The sequence below is a fragment of the Thermobia domestica genome, chromosome 12, assembly GCF_964235325.1.
Source record: "Thermobia domestica chromosome 12, izTheDome1.hap1.1, whole genome shotgun sequence".
In the NCBI taxonomy this organism is placed as follows: Eukaryota; Metazoa; Arthropoda; class Insecta; order Zygentoma; family Lepismatidae; genus Thermobia; species Thermobia domestica.
In genome coordinates, this window is record NC_137465.1 from 48,944,891 (window position 1) to 48,965,556 (window position 20,666).

At 35.3% G+C, this 20,666-nt stretch overlaps 1 protein-coding gene across 1 annotated transcript in view; it reads right to left on the reverse strand.

Annotated features, from left to right (window-relative positions):
* LOC145666449 (uncharacterized) overlaps nucleotides 1-20,387 on the reverse strand; it is a 37,206-nt gene extending 16,819 nt beyond the window's left edge. Inside the window, exons 1-2 of the mRNA XM_081733681.1 lie at nucleotides 20,220-20,387; nucleotides 6,439-9,214 (exon numbers count right to left, since the gene is read on the reverse strand). Coding sequence (XP_081589807.1) covers nucleotides 6,439-9,147 — 2,709 coding nt within the window. The 5' untranslated portion in view covers nucleotides 9,148-9,214; nucleotides 20,220-20,387. The remainder of the gene's footprint in view (nucleotides 1-6,438; nucleotides 9,215-20,219) is intronic.
* Nucleotides 20,388-20,666: the final 279 nt, after the last annotated feature.

The window sequence follows — 20,666 nt, forward strand, 5'->3', positions numbered from 1 at the left end:
GAGTGGTAACGCATATCTCTATGGCTGAGTATGATTTGATGCGAAAACAGAAGGAACGTAATACGAAAGAAATTGTCGAATAATGCAGTTGCTATAACTTACAAACGTGTGAATTTGCTAATCTCCGTCGCCACAGAAATTTTTATACAATACGTGCTGGTTATTCGGAAAGCATTTCGGGGATATATACGTACACACTGTTTCGTCCCTCAAGCTCACAATATGACATGAGTGCTAATAGTTAATCAAAATGTAACTGTGGCCATCCGTATTAACTCAGTGCACCAATTCTCTATCCATGAAGTCTGCCTTCCAAACAGCATTGGGTAGGTCAAGCGTACGCCCAAACTGTTGTCCGGTCGGACATTGAAATTTTGAAGTTAGCCCACAAGACCCCTTCACAGAAGCCTCTGGGATCACAGGGATCACATCATTTGATATGCCCTATGATATTTACGTATTTCAATTTTGTTCCATTCATTTACCTTCCATGGTTTTCATATTACGGGTACTGGAGTTTCCGAACTATATCATGGCGGCCATTTTGAAACTGGTGCTCCATATGAAACATCTGTTGGTACAGCGTTACTTAGTTTTCCAAGACTTTTTGAACGAGGTATTACTCGACCCATATTCTTATTTGACATTTCAAAGTTACCCCCCGTTACCCCATTTACGGCAGGTGGGGAGGAGTACTTTTGGTGGAATTGGTTTTCCCCCTTAGCAATATATAACGTGTACTTCAAACATTTCTTCTATGTTTTATCATTTTTCAGATATTTCCGTGGATTGATTAAAATGGCCCACCCTGTATATATAAGTTTAAAGCTGTAAAAGAACAGTTTTATTTTCCTCTTTCTAATAAGTTTTATGATATTTCTGTGTGAACTGCAAAGAGAAATGCAATGTATTTAGCGATATTGTTAAAGTTTCGGCGTTTAAAACCTCTAATTGAATCGTGATATGATAGAAAAGTACGCTGATCGATTTCATTCTCATAGTAAGGATCAAAAGAAGCAATTCCACGAAAAACATGCACTTTCTTTCGAGAAAGGTAATATATTCATGCATGTAGGCCGTATTTCCAACTGCCAATAGTATCTTACAGTAGAACAATGATCTTTGTCACAAGGCGAACGTTGTGCTGCAGTGGCTGCAGGAGCACAATGTTGTACTTTAATTGCTGCAATAGCCTTCGAATCTACCCAGTCTTAACCAACTTCAACATCTTTAGGATGTCATATCACATTAGATCAGAGATCGTCGTCCAGTTCCATGGAATACATACAGGATGTTTAATAAATTGTGTGCGTTTTCATAATAGTTTGACTTGTCAGTGTTTATACACATGCATCTGCAATTTTAATTCTTACTATTCAATATGATCTTTATTACCCAATAATATTCATTCACTTTTGGGTAATAATTCACTTCTAAACCAGAAAGGAAAAGAATATAGATCTTACTTTGTTTTACGGATAAAATTGTTCTGCCTCTTTACCTAGATATATATTGAAATGCTAAGTTTTTATGTTTATGATAAAGAAAAGTTTATATGTTTGTGGGCGTTTATATGCTTGTGGCGAATTCTCTTGACAATGTTATCTAGGAAACCGCAAACTCTAGAAAGATGCCATTTTCGATTTCAAATTTTTTGTAGATTGTTCAATTCTAACTGAATATTTAAAGATGGCCATTTAGTTCCTTATTACGTTTTTAGGCACAGTACAAAATTTTGAAATTTTAGAAAGTGAAACATCATATCCCATGAGATATACATCAGACACAACATATTTGTATACGAGGTTATCATATCTCTCCGGCGTTTGATTCATAGCTAAATGATGATGGAAAACGAAAGAAAACACTAGTCGACAAAAAAATACCTTTTTCTCTGGCACACGGAAGAATACCTGGAATACCTGGAATACCTGGTTCTAATTGAACTTTTCGATTTCGAATCTGTAGAGTTCGAATCCCTAATCAGTTTTCTCCATCATCCTCAGTTTTCCCGTGACAGAGGGATTTTGCGAAATTTCCCCTCAAATTTCCCTTTTTATCATATTCATACCTGTAGCTCGGATACCTTTAGGTATATAAACACAAATTATATTCTGTATTAGCTTGATTTATGCTTAGTGAGCCCTCTAAGCTTCATAAGAATAGCATTATTCTTTCTAGAGAAATAAACATATTTATATAAAAAATGCTATGTGCACTGTTCATTTTACCATATTCATTAATGCAGATAAAATCACATATAACTTCCACGAAAATTACAATATTAGCACGGTTTATACCTCATTGGATTTGAAATAAAACAGTTTTGCAATGGTGTATACACCGTGTCACCATTTTGTGTATGAGGGAATTTCTAGAGGGATTTTGTGGGAAATTCTCTCCAAAAAGTAGTTTATAAGATTTTTTTTTGTCTTAACTTGCTATTTGTGTATAGTAATACAGAAACAGGAACTGCACTAAAACATAATATTATGTCTACTTAATAAATAATACAAATGAAGTGAGTGGTATCTTCTTAATAAATGAACACTTACTTACCTTAACTAAAATGTTTTAGCTGTCGACTTTCTTCTGTGGTTGGCTTCTGGAACATCTCTTTTGAGTGTCCAACAGTAATCAGGTAGCATTTTTGAACTCCACTGTGCCATGTATCCCTTCTCCACGCAGAAAACGTCCTGATGAAAGCGTTTCCCATGCTTATCACTAACAACACCAAGGTCTTCAGGGAAGAAATCCAGGTGGGAGTCTAGAAAGTGAACTTTAAGGGACATGCGGCAACCCATTTCTTTGAATGGTTGCAGGAAATAACTCACAATTTCACAGTAATTTGGGGCTTTCTGGTTTCCTAAAAAATTCTCTGTTATACATTTAAATGAGCACCAAGCTGCTTTCTCAACCTCAGTTAAGAAATCCTCAAATATTTGGTCACGAATCAAACATCTTATTTGGGGCCTACAAAAATACCTTCCTTGATTTTAGCGCCACTAACCCGAGGAAACTTTTCCTTGAGGTAACAAAATCCTGCATTACTTTTGTCTATTGCCTTAACAAAGTTTTTGAAGAGAGTATTATCTTATCAGGGCTCACCAGTGAGGAATAAACAACATTCTTCTGTCCAGGAGTTAATACACGCTTTGGCCATTCCTTCTTGATGTAATATTCCGCTTTGTTCCTGCTGTCCCATTCGCAGAGGAAACAACAATATTTCGTATAACCAAGCTGCAAACCCATTAACAAAGGAATAACTTTTAAATCACAGCAAAGAGTTCACTTGTATTTCTCATACTGAATTCTTTCTAGCACTATTTTGATGTTTTCATAAGTTTCCTTCATATTAGTTGCATAAGCCAAAGGCACTGAATGAAATTTGTTGCCATTATGCAAAAGGATAGCCTTCAAACTAGTTTTGGAAGAGTCAATAAACGATCTGCACTCTGTACTTATATGTGCATATCCGAATGTATCCATCACACCACAGACATTATTACAATACACTAAATCATCTTCTTGAGAATAGTAGTTTTGAAATTCTGTATGACGGTTTCGATAAATAGTTTAGTGTCACGATGGAGCAGATTCCAGCTTTTAAGTCTAGAAGCAAGAAGTTCTGCCTGTTTCTTGGTGAGTTTTAAATCCCGTACGAGGTCATTTAGTTCACCCTGAGTTATGAGATGGGAATCCAATGTAGATGTGCTTTCTACATAAGTAGGATCATCTTCATTTGGAACTTCAGTAGTTGCCTCAAGTACGTAATCCTCATTTACCGTAAGATGAGCAGGAGATACTGGTAAAGGTAATTCTGCACTGTGTGGAACTGGCCTAATTGCTGATGGCAAATTCGGGTACTGTACTGTGTGCTTAGATTTACTGGTTAGTCCTTTTATCTGTGTTATACAAAAGTAGCAGTCTGAAGAATGATGTTTTGGTTCCCTCCAGATCATCGGTACTGCGAAGTTCATGTTTCGTTCACCATTTGCCCACCCAGTCAGACGTTTTACGCAAGTACAACAAATGTAGTGAGGAGCCCAATTCTTATCTTGGTCTCCTACAGAGCAACCAAATATAACTGATAACACTTCTTCACAAGTGGAGTAAAACATTGACGTTGCGATTTAGATGTCAGCTCCCCACATACATAACAGAAATTGTCCGAGCGATTTACACACTTCCTCGGCAGCTTGTATCCTGTAAGGTATCACACACACATACACACACGAATCTACACTCCATTAATCATGAAGCAGCACAAACGTAATCTAACTCAGTGTATCGCCACACAACACAATCTATTCAAACTCCAGAATGCTAAAAACACTTCAACGTGCACGCGGCCACATCTAAAACACGTCCAGCTTGGACCGTCACTCAACACTACTAACAGTCATCAGGCTACGTGAGTCATCAATTTTTTATGCATTGTTAACAGATCAAAATATTAAAAAGTGACTTATTTTCCACAGAAAGCATGCGTGTATTTGTGCTTGTATTTGAGTATTCATCTATGTGCCGACAATAATATGTCAACGTTAGTTTTTGTGTTTGGTAAAAGTCTTGCATAGTATATTTTTATTATCTATAAATAGACACAATAGTTTATATCTCTAGACAGAATAACGCAATTCACATGAAATTAACATTATTTATTAAGTAGACATAAAGCTATGTTTTAGTGCAGTTCCCGTTTTTGTACCACTCTATACAAATAGCAAGTTGAGACAAAAAATCTTATAAGCTACTTTCCGGAGGGAATTTCCCATAAAATCCCTCTAGAAATTCCCTCATACAAAAATGGCAACATGGTGTACACATCATTGAAAATATGTTTTATTGGAAGTCCAATGAGGTATAAACCGTGCTAATATTGTAATTTTCATGGAAGTTATATGTGATTTTATCTGCGCTAACGAATATGGTAAAATGAGCAGTACACATAACAAATTTTTATATAAATATGTTTATTTCTCTATAAAGAATAATGAAACTTAGAGGGCGATTCTTATGAAACTTAGAGGGCTTACTAAGTATAAATGAAGCTAACATATAATACAATTTGTGTGTTTATATACCTAAGGGTAGCAGAGTTACAGGTACAAAATTATATATATATATAAAGGAAATTTGAGGGGAAATTTCCCGAAAATCCCTCTGTCACGGAGAAACTGAGACTGATGGAGAAACACTGATTACAGATTCAAATTCTACGTGGAAAGTTCTATTAGAATCAGGAATTTTCATTTCTGTGTCAAAATCTTGTTGACTAGTGTAATCATTTCTTCAGTCTAATATGAAGCTTTGTTGTTTAGTGTTTTGCCCAATGAATATCGTATACAACTGACATTATAATTAATTGTATGTGTAATGTATTTGTTTATTACATACTGCATGCAAGAAGGAAGAAAACACTGATTATACATGAGTTAAAAACTCCAATCGGAAGTAGGCTCAAATCTTGCATACGGTGCGAGATATTGAACAAAATAATAAAAAAAAAAATCCCCTTGATCATACTCCATGACTTTTATCAAGACGTCCTTCACTTGTGTCTGTAAAGGGACATATACAGATGTTGTGAGAAATGAGAAGGAGATTCATGTTCATATGTGAATGATGCGCTGTGCAGAGAACGAAGGTTCAGCTAGTGTATCTTAAAATATTCAAACGAATATTGCTATCACACATAATAAGCGTTTCTGTTGTATTTGGGGTTATGAAATACGGAATACTCAACATGCCCTATACTTAGAATCTCTCTTTTCTGTTTTTTGTAAGCCTTCTGATGATGGGTACTGTAGCTCGGTATTGAGAACTCATCTCTGTTGAGGGAGGTCCTTGGTTGGATCCCAGAAAACGTGAGTTTGTGGGGACAACATTGTGCGTGTGTTTTGTCGTAGTTCTTCCACTTCCTTATACTTTCTCATTTCACCAATTCTTTCATAATTGTTTATTTTCATTAACCAATTGTTTTCATTAACTTTTTCGCCGCCACCTTAATTTCAGTACCCCAACCCAATGCGCCACCTACACTTTTGCAACATTTAACCTTTTGCAACAAACTAGTTACATCTAGCGGAAACCAAGCATACTACAGAAAATGACCAAGCCAACACTGTATGCCACCAGATTATAAAAGCTCTATACCTGAGTGCCACTTTATAGAGAGTGTCTACAATGAGAACTACCTCTTGACGCCAAATGGCGTCAATGGCACAGCAATAGGTACGAATGACGCCATATGGCGTGAAGAGGCAGGGAACCAGCAATATCCGTGGAACGTAAAACTGAAATATATAATTTAAGGTAATTTCTGAATATTTTGAATAATTTTGATTCAGATGAGAACAAGTAATGATTATTTGAACTAATAAAACGTAAAAAATGGTACAATATGCTATGTAGATTCTGGTTATAAATGCTTACTGTGTAATTTCCAAAATTAAATAAGCTCATGTTATTCGCCGAACTTCCACTGTTTGGAGTCGCCATAGAAATCCCTGGAGATGACGTAGTTCCAATTCTTGAAAAGATTGGTGCCAACGGCGCAGTTGAAAATGGATTGTTATTTCCAAATGCCATAGTATTAGTTGTAACCGTTGCATTGGATGTTGAAGGGAAGTTGAAAAGAGAGTTGGTTGCACTAGAACCAGAGCCGATGATGGGATTATTCTGTCCTGTAATACTTGTCCCGAATACAGCACTAGATGTAGTTGGGTTATTCCTGGATGCATTCGTCCCAAAACCAGAGCTCAAGGTATTATTATTCTGTCCTGTAATACTTGTCCCGAATACAGCACCAGATGTAGTTGGGTAATTCCTGAAAGGAAGCGTCCCAAACATAGGATTGTCAGTATTTTTTGCTGAATTTAGTGATGGAATGAAGCTACTATTAGCAGAGCTAAACTGTGAAGTGCTAGATGAAAAGATATCTCTTTTTGTTTGATTGCCAAAGGTGAATCCAGAAGCACCAGTATTGCCAAATGGTGAAGTATCTGATATGGAAGTCATACTATCTGCTACAGACCCAAAACTAGACTTGAGAGATCCACTCTTATTTAAACCAGCGACATTTGAAGAGTCTTGTTTAAAAATATGTCCTGAGTCTTGTGCATTTCTAATGGATGATTTTTGTGTAGACTTTGGTGTTACCTCAGACCTAGACTCAGTAGAGGATAGTGATGCATTATTTATAGAAGGTGTTGATACTGCACCTATTACAAAACCTGTCTTAGCTGCAAAATTGTTTTTAAAGTCAGACAACGTTGTTGGTATATCTGTTGGATATCCATCGATACTTGTACTTCCTTTAGAAGTCTTTTCATCTTCTCTCTCTGTATGTATCGTTTCAGATACTGGTGCGAGATTACTACATGACATTTTCATATTGATAGAACTGTTGGTATGATTAGTAAGACCTTCCGGAGTAGAATGTATCATAGATTGGGCCTTACAAGAAGGATGACCATTTGGTGCATCCTTTCCAAAATGAATAGAACAATTTTCATTTTCTCCTGTTGCTGATAGCTCAAGTGTCTTATTTGATATCGGTTGCATAGGCGATCTTAGCAAATCTTGTCCACTAATCGCATTTACGTTTGAATCTAAAGTTGTTGAACAGCTATTTTGACTTAAGCCATTCGTTACACTTGTCGATGTATTTGAAGACGAAGTAGTAATACCACCCGTATAAGTTGTAGGTATAGAACGAGTATATCCAGATTGTGGTTTGAAGTTACAAAGTTCGTCTGGTGATGTAGAAGGGCGGTTCAAAGAGTCGGGCTGCGGAGCAGTAGATGCAAAATTGGAAAAGTTCTTCATTGCTGAATATTCACTTTCTTTATTGCCGTTCAGGATAGTAAAAGATTTAACATTATTAACGGTTTGGGTCGTTTCATTTTGTTTAAATAAGCTATTTTCTGCATTAATTATTGGAGACGAAATATTGTTCATATTAGAAACGAGACACGCCTGATTAACCAATTTGTCTGTACTCTGAGCCGTATTAACAGAAGTAAAGCCATTTTTGTTTTGTGTATTTGAAGGAGCTGATGTTCTTAGATTTGATTCTAGTTCAACACTCCTTACATCATTTGTAGAAAAGAGACCAGATATGCTGTTTAGAGGTTCAGATTTGTAAGAAGTCTCTTCTAATTTCAAAGAAGACGATGGTGCTTCAGCCAAGTCTTCATCCGATGGTGCTCTAATTATGGACTTTTGTTGCTTAGGTATTATGTGTGGTCGGGGAACTTCACATATGCTACATTGTCTAGCTTCCTGAATATTCTGGAATAAACATATTTCACATCTCCACATTTTTGTTTCTAATCTCTTTCTAGTGCCTGATTTTGCGAGAGCATTATTCGAAGATTTTGCTTGACAATTTACACAATCTTTATATGATAGAGTATTTTTCATATAGCATACAGGGCACTGCCAGGTCTGCTCCGCTGTATTCTTCTGTGAGCTTGATAGTACCTTATTATTTATATTCCCGTTTTTCTTAAGGACTGGTGGAATTTCTTTTTTTCTGTTACAAACCCAACAATGCGCATCATTTACATTATTTTCTACCAAACAATAAACGCATACCCAGTAGTCAAAATGGGATTTGGTTCTAGTTTCAAAGTGATCAATACACTCAGTAGTACGTTCTGAAGCATCAATTGACATCTTTTTGCTTTGTTGAAAGTTATCACATGATTCCGAAGCCAGACGTTTAATCCCATGTGGCACTTTTTGATTGCTACATTCAGTAGAAACTTCACTAGTGGAAATATCTATAGCACTCATTCTACTGTAATTAGGATTTTCATAGTACGTTTGGAATGAATTCAAATTTTCCTCTCTTTGGATGGAATTATGAGACGTACTATCATCTTTAGGTGCTTCAGGTACTTCACGTTCATTGCAAATCTCGATTTCTCTTGAAAGTTGCTCCTTCGCAACACTCTTTTGAGATGTTGTTAAATTATTTGGTTGATTATTACGGTAGCTGCTCGAGAGAACAGATTTGTTGAAAGGACAAGTCTGTGGTTGTCTTGAAGGCACTATACCACTCGGAATTGGTGGCGAGAATTGGAATAAATTAGGTGTATTCATATTAAGAGGACTAGGGAACTTAATTTTCGGCATTAAATGCTAAATGGGTTTACTCTCTTGCCCCCACAGTTGTGTTCCCCTGCTTAGAAATTCCACAACACTGAAATTAAAGAAAAAATAAGTAAATTTAGTACTTAATGTCTCCGTAAAGAAAGACATATAATTTTCTAAACATAAACTTCATAGAAATAGATTAAAAACTCTCTATTAATTTCATGGTTAAATTGTTTGTAAAGTATTTTCAGTTTTAAGTACTGCGTCGTATTGAGGCTGGATTAGTACACTGTGGATCTAACCATGAGTATCGTCTACAATTCTTGAGACTTAACTATAAATATGTCAAAATGTCATAAGGGTGTAAATATCCTGATGGGACCATACACACGTGACGATACAGTAGGTTAGGTTTTACATTGTTATATCACCAACAGTTAATACAGTGTCAGAATATCTCGTAGATGGATGATGTAGAGAAGATCGTTGGAATTCAATGTTCTTCAGCTTAATCTGATGAGCTATTAATATAGAACCCTTTTTATAGCTAGTATTTTTTTTCATTTCCTGTTTTGTAGCGTAATATTGAAGAAGATAGTATCTTTATTTGATAAGTTAAATCGATTCAAGAAAATCATTTGTCGCTATCTATAACTATTTTTGTTCTACAACAGTCAATGTTGAAACCAGAATTAGTCGTTTTTTACAACTTTTGATTTGAGTAGAGAACAAACGGATTAAGTAGAATCCTTTCCGAATCCAATTGGCACTCTATATCGATTATGAAAAACCACTATTTGATCGCACTTAACTTTCTTGGACTCTGACAGTTTTCAACAGACAGATGGACGGAGAGAAATACATGGCTGTTGTGTAAGAATTTTGCTATTTACGCATAGAATAGTTTGGAAATCTAACATTTCCCCCTCTTGTCCTCTTAAAACGATAATTTTTATAACCTCTGGGATATTAGAAATGTTTATTTCTAATGAGAAGTTTAGATACCGAATTTCATCTTCCTATCTTGACAGCCTCATGAGATGTTTAATTTTTTTTGCATAAATTGTAATCCACCGTCCCTCTTAGGTTATGAATTTTAATCACAGTAAACTATAAAAACCCAGTTCGAAATAAGTTGCAACTATATTCAAAATCCATTTCAAGTGATTAAACCGTTTCTTGTGATTCGCCCAATGCACTAGATCGTTTCCACTTTAACCCTATACCATCTACACTATAATAGTGTATTTGAAGTAGCAAACTACGTCATAACACTAGTCGTGATGTTAATGGTGGATTTACTGCGATTCTTCATGCATTCTTGAACTTGCTTTCAAGTCAGCGTAACTCCTGGACTTTTAATGAACTATTGTCGCATGCGGAGAGTAATTTGGTAGACAGCCTACAACGTGAATAGCGATCTGCAGAATTATGGTTTTTAGTTGCGTTGGTATGATGTTATAAACGAATAGCAGAAGGAAAGAAAATTTGCTGTTGCAGGTATGTAACTAAAGAACACGAATTCGTGATTTGTATTTTGATAAAATAAATAGTATTTAACAATTTGTTTGAAATGAGGTTTGTGATTTAAAAGTCACACTGAACGTTAGATCATAGTTTCTTTCGCTGTATCAGGATGAGTTCGTTTTCTCTCTTCATTTTTAATACAAAATCGAATGTTACTAAGCCTCGATGATGAAGAAACGATCTTAGTTCAAGAAAAGTCAATTTAGGTATGTGATATGAAAGCAACATCAACTGTCTGTGACTTGTTTCAATGTTTTTGAACATTCTCAATAATATCAATAATTTACAGAATGCTTTATGCTAAATTTTTCTAACAGCAGTGCAAACGTTTGGAAAAATACATTTAACAACTTATTAATTGATCACGTAGATTTAATTTCATTGAAATTGAAGCATATTTTTTTTAAAAAAAATAATACAATAACTATTTTTTTTATTTAAGAAATCAATCAAAATGTATGGTCACTGACCAGGAAGACAAAGTAGAAATTTAGTGTCTTTTTCTTCTGAAACACACTGTATACAGACGTAATATTTTTTGTGTACATCGATTGATTTCGTGCCGTTCAGAACTCTCTTCTTTTCTTACAGAACTGTGACATGGATCCTAAATATTTCTATGGGAAGGAAAAAGGGAAACCATTACCTGTAGAAAGTGACAATTCCTTACTTTCATCAAATAATAGTGATGCCGACCGTGATTATAGTCCGACCAAAGATACGAGTCCAGTTACGATTCTTTGCTGTTTACTATTCTTCACAATAATTCCCTTATCTCTTTTACTATCTTGAGAGACATATAAATTTCCTATTTCGAACTTTTTAAAATTCTGATGTTACTTCCTCCTCATATTTTTGTGAAGATCTCTTCAGATGTTCATGTTTATGTTATTTGTTTTATGTTTTAAAATGTATTCAAACATCCGATATCACAGTGTACTCGAGCTACTCTTATTTTATCGCTCTTATTACACTTACCAGACCTAAATTGATTGTGTAGAAATTTTTTGTTCTTCCGATATCTTATTTATCATACAAATAAACATATCTACTCTAGTCTAGCATATATGACTGCTTTTGCTTACATAATATGATAAAGACTCATAGATTGGACTGTCAATTAGCAGCAATTGAAAATTAGGAATCTTATGTAATGTAGTTTTCTGTCGTTTCTCTCAAAACTAAACTGAATAAAATAATTCCAGTGTGTGTTTTATGAACAAATTCATACATTTTGTATTCGAATGGAAACTCTATTCAATTGTTCATTTATTATTGCAGATTGCGATAGCGTAAGTAATGATCTCGATTCTTCTGAAGCATCAACTCACAAGACAGAAAGATCATCCCATTATCAAAGAGCAATCCTTCTAGCAATCAAGAACATCAACCCAGCAAGCAGAAACATCAACCCAGCAACATGAACATGAATCCAGCAGCCTGGAATATCAACCCAGCAGACAGGAAATGGAACAGTTTAGTGTGTTGCGTCAACAACAAGACCTATTCGGTGAAACAGTTTCGGAAAACAATCAGCTTTGAATAAGCGTCTTTTTTTAGGCAATCTACCACCTAGGTTTCAATTTCTTATAGAATATGTCAGATGTTTCTTAGTTGAAACAATTTTGTAACGTACTGTTAGTCAATCAAATGTGTACGTTTTACAAAACGACTATAACAAAGTTTTGAACATTACTGCAAAAAGGAAGTATTGTAAAACATTTATTTTTTTATATATAACCATCAATAGTAGAACTACAATAATATATTCCTTCTACAAATGAATAAAGAAGTGTTGTCCTGAGTGTCTGTATTTCTATATTTTGTTGTTTTAGCAAATAAACTTAGTACTTTATCAAGCATAAATGAGATTTATGAAACGTGTCCGTGTATGTAGATTTATCTATATACAGTATGTAACCTTACCGTCCAGTGCGAGTTTCAAAATACATAGTTTTTGATGTAAAATGTGCATTCATTTTTCCAGAATGATTATAGTTTAGTTTCTAGGGACAAAATTATATCCTGTAAATACAACAAAGGATTTTTTGTGTGCTGGTAAATAATTCGGCCGGTAAAGGGTTAATATATTTTATATTATGTAATCTATCAGGAAAATGGTTTTGTGAACGAATATAACATAAGATTAAGAGAACATAATTGATCACATTACACAGCAAATAATGATAGTGTTAATCCATTTTAATTTTAACTTAACCCAGTGGTCCAGGCATGGAATAACACTGCGTGTTAGTTCGGCACCAATGCATCACATGCTCGATGTTATCGGTTTGACACGGAATCGGTATTGGATTCTGTTAAATTGAAAGCCGGTGTGAGCTTTGTGTTTTGAAAATACCACAGTGGCGGTGTTAAAGTACTGAGTGAGTGAACGAAAATGCGGAGAAACAGAAAAGTGCCATGAGCTTGTTTTAATACATAAACCTGTGTTAGTTACTCCCCAGCTCGCGTAGTTAAGAGAAGCTTTTGAAATATTGATTGTCATAATTACATAATTTGTCACTGATTTGCAAACCCTTTCAGTTGCTGACACTAACGGCTTCTCAAGGGTATCCCAGCTGCTATAAAATCAAGTGTATCAGACAGGTAATCTGTACTATAACTTCTACCGTAAATACTGCCTGACAAGGATATAATAAACATTGATATAGAAAATTTGTATTAGTTCGAATTTTGAACACTACACAAAGTTTAACGCAGTATATTTGACATTTGCACCAAGTAATGAACAATGTATTATATTTTCAGGTACAAAAAAATAGTTGTGTTTACATGAATTCTCACAAGATTTACATTAGCAAAAATGGTGCCAAATGTTTTTTGCGCAACCCGAAGTTTGATTTTGTATATCTTTTGAAACAAGAACGATAACGAACTGAAACTTCAAACAAATATGTGTTCTATGTAGATATTTTCGAGATCATGGCCGATCTTGAAATTTGTAACGTATATTTTAGTTTGTAACGTTTTTCTATAGTAACGAAAGGAAGTACCGAAAGTGTAAAATAAAATATGTACAAAATGAAGAAAATCAATATTCAATTGCAGAAAACTGATTTCCTGTAAGTGAATTTCTATGCACTAGCGCAAATCTCTATTTCGATTTATTTTATAAACCTTACATAAATTATTACAAAATAAATAAGCCATTACAAAATAAATAGAAACATTATTTAAAAAGTAGTAAACAAGGAACTTAGACAGCATGAGAAGTCATCAATTACCGTTGAGTTCATTTTTCTAGTCGCTGCATTTACCTAGATTTTTGAGTAATTGAAATGCTGGTCACACTGTAATTTCTATGGAGGGCAACACTCAAATTTCTTCCGAATCGTATTTTCGGGTGTAGAATAACATTATCTACTATTATGGTAAGTTACATCTTATTACCTCTTTCCTCTTACGAAAAACGGGCAAAAGAACAATTATTAGTTTTTCAAAAAAATTTAGTAGTCTGCCCCCTTAATACTGAACTAAATTGCAGTGACAGAAACCCTCTTGGTTTTCATATAATAATCATGCTAGGTTGGGATAACCGAGAAAATGTACTTTCTTGTATTGTATAAAAACAATTATATAAAGTGAGCAGTGCTGAACCGCCACTAAACCAGCACTGCTAGTGCGAGATAAAATAAAATGACCATTCCCCGAAGAATTCCAATTGAATGCTTTTCTGATTAACTACGTAACTTAAAGGATATTTCTATTGCATTGTTCAAACATTAACGAAAGCGTCAGGTACTTACAATTAGACATGATCCTAATGTCATAAAATGTGCTGTCTCCGTGCCGTAATCTATATCACTTGGACGCTTATGATCTTTATATTTTAGTCTTTTACCAGGTCTGAGAAAATATGATGGCATAACGCTTTTTCAAAAACTACTTTAACGAATTTATGATAGGTTGCAGAGGTTCACAACGAGTTCCCAACATTAATGAAATGTAGATGAAAAAAACGTTGTGTTAAAAAAGATACTCAATCCAACGTTTGTTCCGAAAATTACATCATGAAATGTAAGAAATATTAAATAGATTGTTCTGTTTAGGCGGCTATTGCCAAGGCACGAACAATGGAAGGCAGAACTGCAGACAATGGCACGAGCTCAAATCAATTGTTAGATCGTGTGACGTTATTTGGATAAACTAGGAAAGATTAAAAGAATACGCAAAACCATGCCGCTCGATTTTATAGAATACCAAGGAAATTGGGGTCATGAGTTTTGCTTTATGCTGCTTTTGTGCTACAAAAACGATCAATTCTTTGGCTACATTTATAAATGTAACGAGAAATAAATCCTGTACGGCATCTGACATTCTCTATCAATGGATGGATCGATTCTTTGCTGCTGAAACAATTCCGAATCCAAGATTAGTATCAAAAATGTTTATGGTGACTGTGAATCGCATGGTGGTTTCAATAATCAATCGCTGATTACTCAGGGTAATCTATCACGGTCGAGATGTATGTAGGAAATTGACAAAATGCACCAAACACTGTATTCTGTATAACTGGTAATGATCAATAGCAAAGGACCAATCATGATACAATAGTAATATTGATAAGTGGCGATACAGAAATCATGTTATCTGAGGTGTGAAATCCGTCCTATTCAGAATGCTTCGTAGATCTTTTCAACTGACTCACCTTTCTGAGCATCTCAACATTTTTTCGTAGGGCAAACACCTTCAACAATTTTCAAAATCCAAAGCAGAAATCACAATGGTGTTGAAGACCTTTTCAGTTTGAACTTTAGATGTTTATAATACTGGGAATATAGTGGACAGAATAGTGTTGACAATGGCATTTCTTTGAATTTAATTGATTCCGTTCTGGTTTAGTCAGGTTAGACGGTCTGATCTTGGTGTTCAAAATTCTGAATTTATTTCAGGAGTCCAGTACTCTAGAGCTGGAGAATATAGGTGATGGTGTGCGGCGTATAGAGCTGGTAGTACATTAGCATTTTCTGTACTTCACCACTAGAAAAGGTAACCTTGGAAATATGGTTTTGCTCACCTTTTTGCCTTTCACGGTTAACTAACTACTCGTGAAAAAAAATCTTGACTTTTTATTCTGCAAAGTACGTAGAAGGGCCTCAATTTCCTTTATAGAAGGCAGTACATATCCGGACCTTAAAGGCAGAGGGGAGTGAGTCATTTTTATTAAATTTTCAGGAGAGACAGAAAACAGTGATTTACTTCTTTTTGCCTTTAAGTGCCTTCGGACTTATATCCAATTTTATTGTTGCTATTTGATTAAATATTCATAATACAACTACAAGCTTTCTAAGAATAAGAGATATCAAAACACGCGTTTCAAATCTGACAATAACTCATTTTCAGAAAACAAATGACTTACTCCCCTCTGCCTTTAGGGTCCGGATATATCTCTTGAGCAACTTCTTTGTAGCTGGCACATAATAAGTTATAGTAATTTCTTATTAAGAAGACAGGACGTCTCTTTGCTATGCTGCTTACAGATGGATCGGAAAGACGGTTTAATGCGACATAATCATCAGGAAAATAAACTTGTCTTTTGATATTTAAAGTGCATTCAATAGTTCCATCTATTGGTAATGAGTAACAGAAAACCTCCCTCGGATAAAATGTTGTTATTGAGTGGCCAAACAAAGGATGACTTTAAGTATTTATGGATGGGCAAATGAATAGTACAAACTACAGCAATGGGATCATATAAACATACAAGGAGAATGTCCATAGAGTGCACAAAATTAATTAAAATAAAACTAACATTAGATTCAATTGAAGCGTGAAGATCTGTCGCACCGAAAATACGAGTGTCTTGGGATGGTACCTTTATAATGGCACTGATGGTCAACTAAATTAAAATGTTGAACAAAACTGCGGAAAGTGGGAGAAGTGCCGTGTTCAAAACTTGAATCAATAGACTTTTAAACTGCGTTATTATCTCCCACCCATATCACAAATCGGGCACCACAATGCAACTCATTGGAACATCGGTAACATAGACGGAGTTGCATTCAGCACGTTTATTATTTCCGGTGGGCGAATATAAATTATAAAGATGTGTTTTCATAATTGGCTGTGATAATGCTACCTGAAGGAAATTTAAGGAAGTCGTTTAAGACGATATCTTTACAACATAAAATAGTTGATACAAAACCAATTTTGAAAGAATTGACTTTCCACGAATGACTAAAGAGAAAGGATATATTATCAGCATTACATTCTTACAGAAACATTATATCCAGATCTGATTTGTTGGTGTAACTGGCTACTGCTTATTGCTTCGTAAGACTAGAAATGCCACTGACAATAATGGCTATATGCATTGCATCAATAGTTAAGGGCCAAAGGAAGAGAAAAAAGACACAAAGACACTACGCAAAGAAATGGCACAATGCACTAGCAAAAACAAGGAATTGTTGTAACTCTCGCACATATTGCCATCCCACAGTGGGAATTGATACGATCAATTGTTTTGGGGGACGCAAGATCACTTGCCCTAGCACTTGTTTTAACTGAATGAGGATCTTCCCGTGACCTTGTGGAACCAGACACACAATTATTGTTCATTGGGAAGCACTTCTAATTTTCTGAAATTTATTCGCTCGAGGCGAAGTCTGCGATAGGCTTTTGCGATACCTCTTTTCGGGTAGAGAAGTAGATTGGGATGCATCTGTAGGTGGAGAATCCATACCGAGAGAAACACTCGCTTCCTGGTAGGAGTCATCGCAGACCGCTAACGATAGAGTGCTGACAGTGATTGCAGACAACTTACTTATTTGCCTGCGACTTTTGAGATGCTGGAACAGGAAGACCCTATTGTGGAAGGCTCTAAGAAGTCGATGATATGGAAATGAAATTTGATGAGTCATTCTGAGATTGCGATAGTGAGGGGAATATCGTGCTGACAATTAGGTTCATTTACACTTATTTTCCTGGGACGAGTAGTACCAGAAGTCCAACTGGAGGTGGGAAGTTTTCCTCGGAAGTGGAAGGACGTTTTTCATTTAATAGGGAAACCTGGTATAAAACGAAAGTTCGATGAAGTACCCACTTTCTTCAAAGTGCAGGCTGTGCATGAGATCTGGATGTCGGGGTACTGGATAGTGAAGCTGTTAGGACTGGAGGGATACGGCGTTTTGTGGATTCCATCAGAAATTGATTCTGTGAAACACAAAATTTTTGAACGGTCCATTAATCAAATTTTCGTTATATATATATATATATATATATATATATATATATATATATATATATATATATATGTGTGTGTGTGTGTGTGTGTGTGGAATAAGCACATCGTACTGAATTAAGTGATAGTTTGGGTTTGGCTACACTATATGCAGTTCTTCAAATATAAGGCGTAAAACAAAATTTTTTGGCTGAAATGTATCGAATCTTTTGATGCAAAAAGGAATTGTGTTGCCAGTTCTTGACTTGGTCTGGTAGTTACAGCACCAAAGTTCCACGCTGAAGGTTAAGGTTTGAATTTTCCTTACATCAACTTTCTGTTTTTACTTTTGCTTTTACTATTCGAGAACAATATCGGAGAATTGAGTTGAATTGATATTGAGTTTAACGTCCCGTTTAGCGGCGAGGCTATATGAGACGTGGACTTACTGATTAATGTCGAATTCGAACCACATGAGCTCCCACCGGGAATCGAACCCGGGTCTCCCACAACAAAGACGCAATACAGGAAAAAAGTAAAATATGTCCTAATGATTTTTTTCTTGTTTTAAAAAGTTACGTTATTCGAATTCTTGTTCTGTAGTTCCATCTCGCAGCGCACACAAAGATGAACCCGATCAATTCGGTGACTGACAAAGTCAAGTGACAATGTTCTATTTTTTTTAAATCTCACCGAGAAGCATTGAAAAGAGTGTGATAGGTCAAAATCAAACCATTATATCAAACGCAATTCCGCTTATGAGATCTTAGACAACATACTTTGGAAGTTGTCTTATATTTTCAGAACTAAGAGCTATGTTACTGTGAATCCTCACTTATAAATTCAATTTTATATTCCTTGAAAAACTGAAACAGCAGATATCCACTCAGGGGGGAATTCCACTCACAATTCCAGCCCGTCAGGACGCCCCTCGATATTAGATATTAATTTCTCCTGTGAAGTGTTTCTCCACAGTTTATCAAAGGTGTGTTTTATGTTTACAAGAATAGAGTCATTGGATTAAAATACATTACCAGTGTTATTCAAACTTGTATAATTACGAGACCCACATGAAAGTTCTTGTAAATTCAACATACTAGCCAGAGTCGGACTGGCTACTAGTTGGCCCCGGCGGCTGAAATATTGTGTTCCCCCCGAATTCTTAATCCACCCGCAACCACCATTACCCCGACTGTTTAACTGTTTTTCCACAATAGAACCACATTATTGTCAATGGCGGATCTAGAATGTAAAACCTGGAGGGCCAGCTAGTACCCAGACTGTGATAGGTATATATAAACTTTCAAAAATATATAAATGATAACTTAAATTATTTTGTCACTGAAAAAACTGAGGGGGGCGACCCTGGCCTACTTACGCTACGGACTATTATCTTAAATAAAGCACACTATTCTTTAGTAGCCACACCGTACATTATACCATAAAGATCATAATATAAAATCAGGGTAATATACAATCACGCTCAGATAGCTTGATGTATACAGATTGCCGCCGTGACTGTTTACAATAATGTTAGTTATCTCACACGTTTTCCACATTTATCTCTTTTCATCCTGATCTCTCTTCATTAAAATTTTCTTTTGCCCTCCACCCCTTTCGATGTGGCTCTTGTTTGAGCAGCGATCGCGACTTAGCCATCTTTGTCACTCTGGGCCTTTTACTAGCACTAACATAACCTAACCAAACCTATCCTACTGTATTAAACTAATCTAACCTCCTCTTCTAACATAACCTAATAATCAATGTAGTGTTTCTCAGGAGACGTAGGCTCGATTCCCGGTGAATATTCATGTACTTTTAATCCGTTATTAAACTGTAGGTCCACGTCTCATACAGCCTCGCTGCTAAGCGAAATGGTAATTTCTAATCAACCAAAAATTAACCTAACCTAATTCTTGCTTGTAGTGAGCACTTAACACAGATAGTTTGTGGCATGCTTAATTGTTTTAATGGTATTTTAGTTTGCAGACATGTTATAAATCCGTATGCAATTGAGTCTAGAGTACCTCAGGTTATTTAGGCTACAAATAGATATTTAAAAATGTTTCAAATGAGGTACCAATGTTCTTAATCTGCAAGCGAAATCTGACCCTTAATGAAATGTATCTTCTGCCATACAGACGGATTATCTTATAATTAGTACAGAAGTGCCCAAGTGCACCTAGTTTTAATATTCTTTTTTTTTTCATTTCATGACAACACTTTTAACTTACATTTAGTAAAAATCCACTAAATTAGAAATCTCTGAATCGCTAACATGAATGCAAAATAACTATATTGGTGAAAAATAATAATAGTTAAATTATTATCTATTGCATAATTTGATTGTTGATTTGGAAATTTCTATATTTCAGTAATATTCTGTAAATAGTTTTAAACGTACCTGATGATTTCTCTTTCATTCTGTAGCAGATTGTGAATAAATTACGATCGTTTATTTTATTTAATTCAAGTTGACATCATACTTCATTTGCTTCCCGGCCCCCATCATTAACCACTGAACTGAAGTAAACAAAATATTATGAGCAGAGGCTTCTAGAAGATAGTAGGGAAATGAGGGCAAATTAAGAGAAACTTGTGCTACTATTGTATCTACGTGAGACGCGGCATATTGAGGAGAAATCGTGATTTTAAAATTGAGGGAGCAGGAAGATTCAGGGTTGGAAATCTCGGTGTACTAAAATTTGGTGTAGGAAAACTTGGTGTAAGAGAATTCAGTGCATGGAAAATTCGGTGTACGGAAAACTCGTTGTGGAAAATGTTAGGTGTAAAGAAAAATTCGTTATAGTGCTCCGTAAGATTCATTAGAAACTTTACTTTGATTATAAAG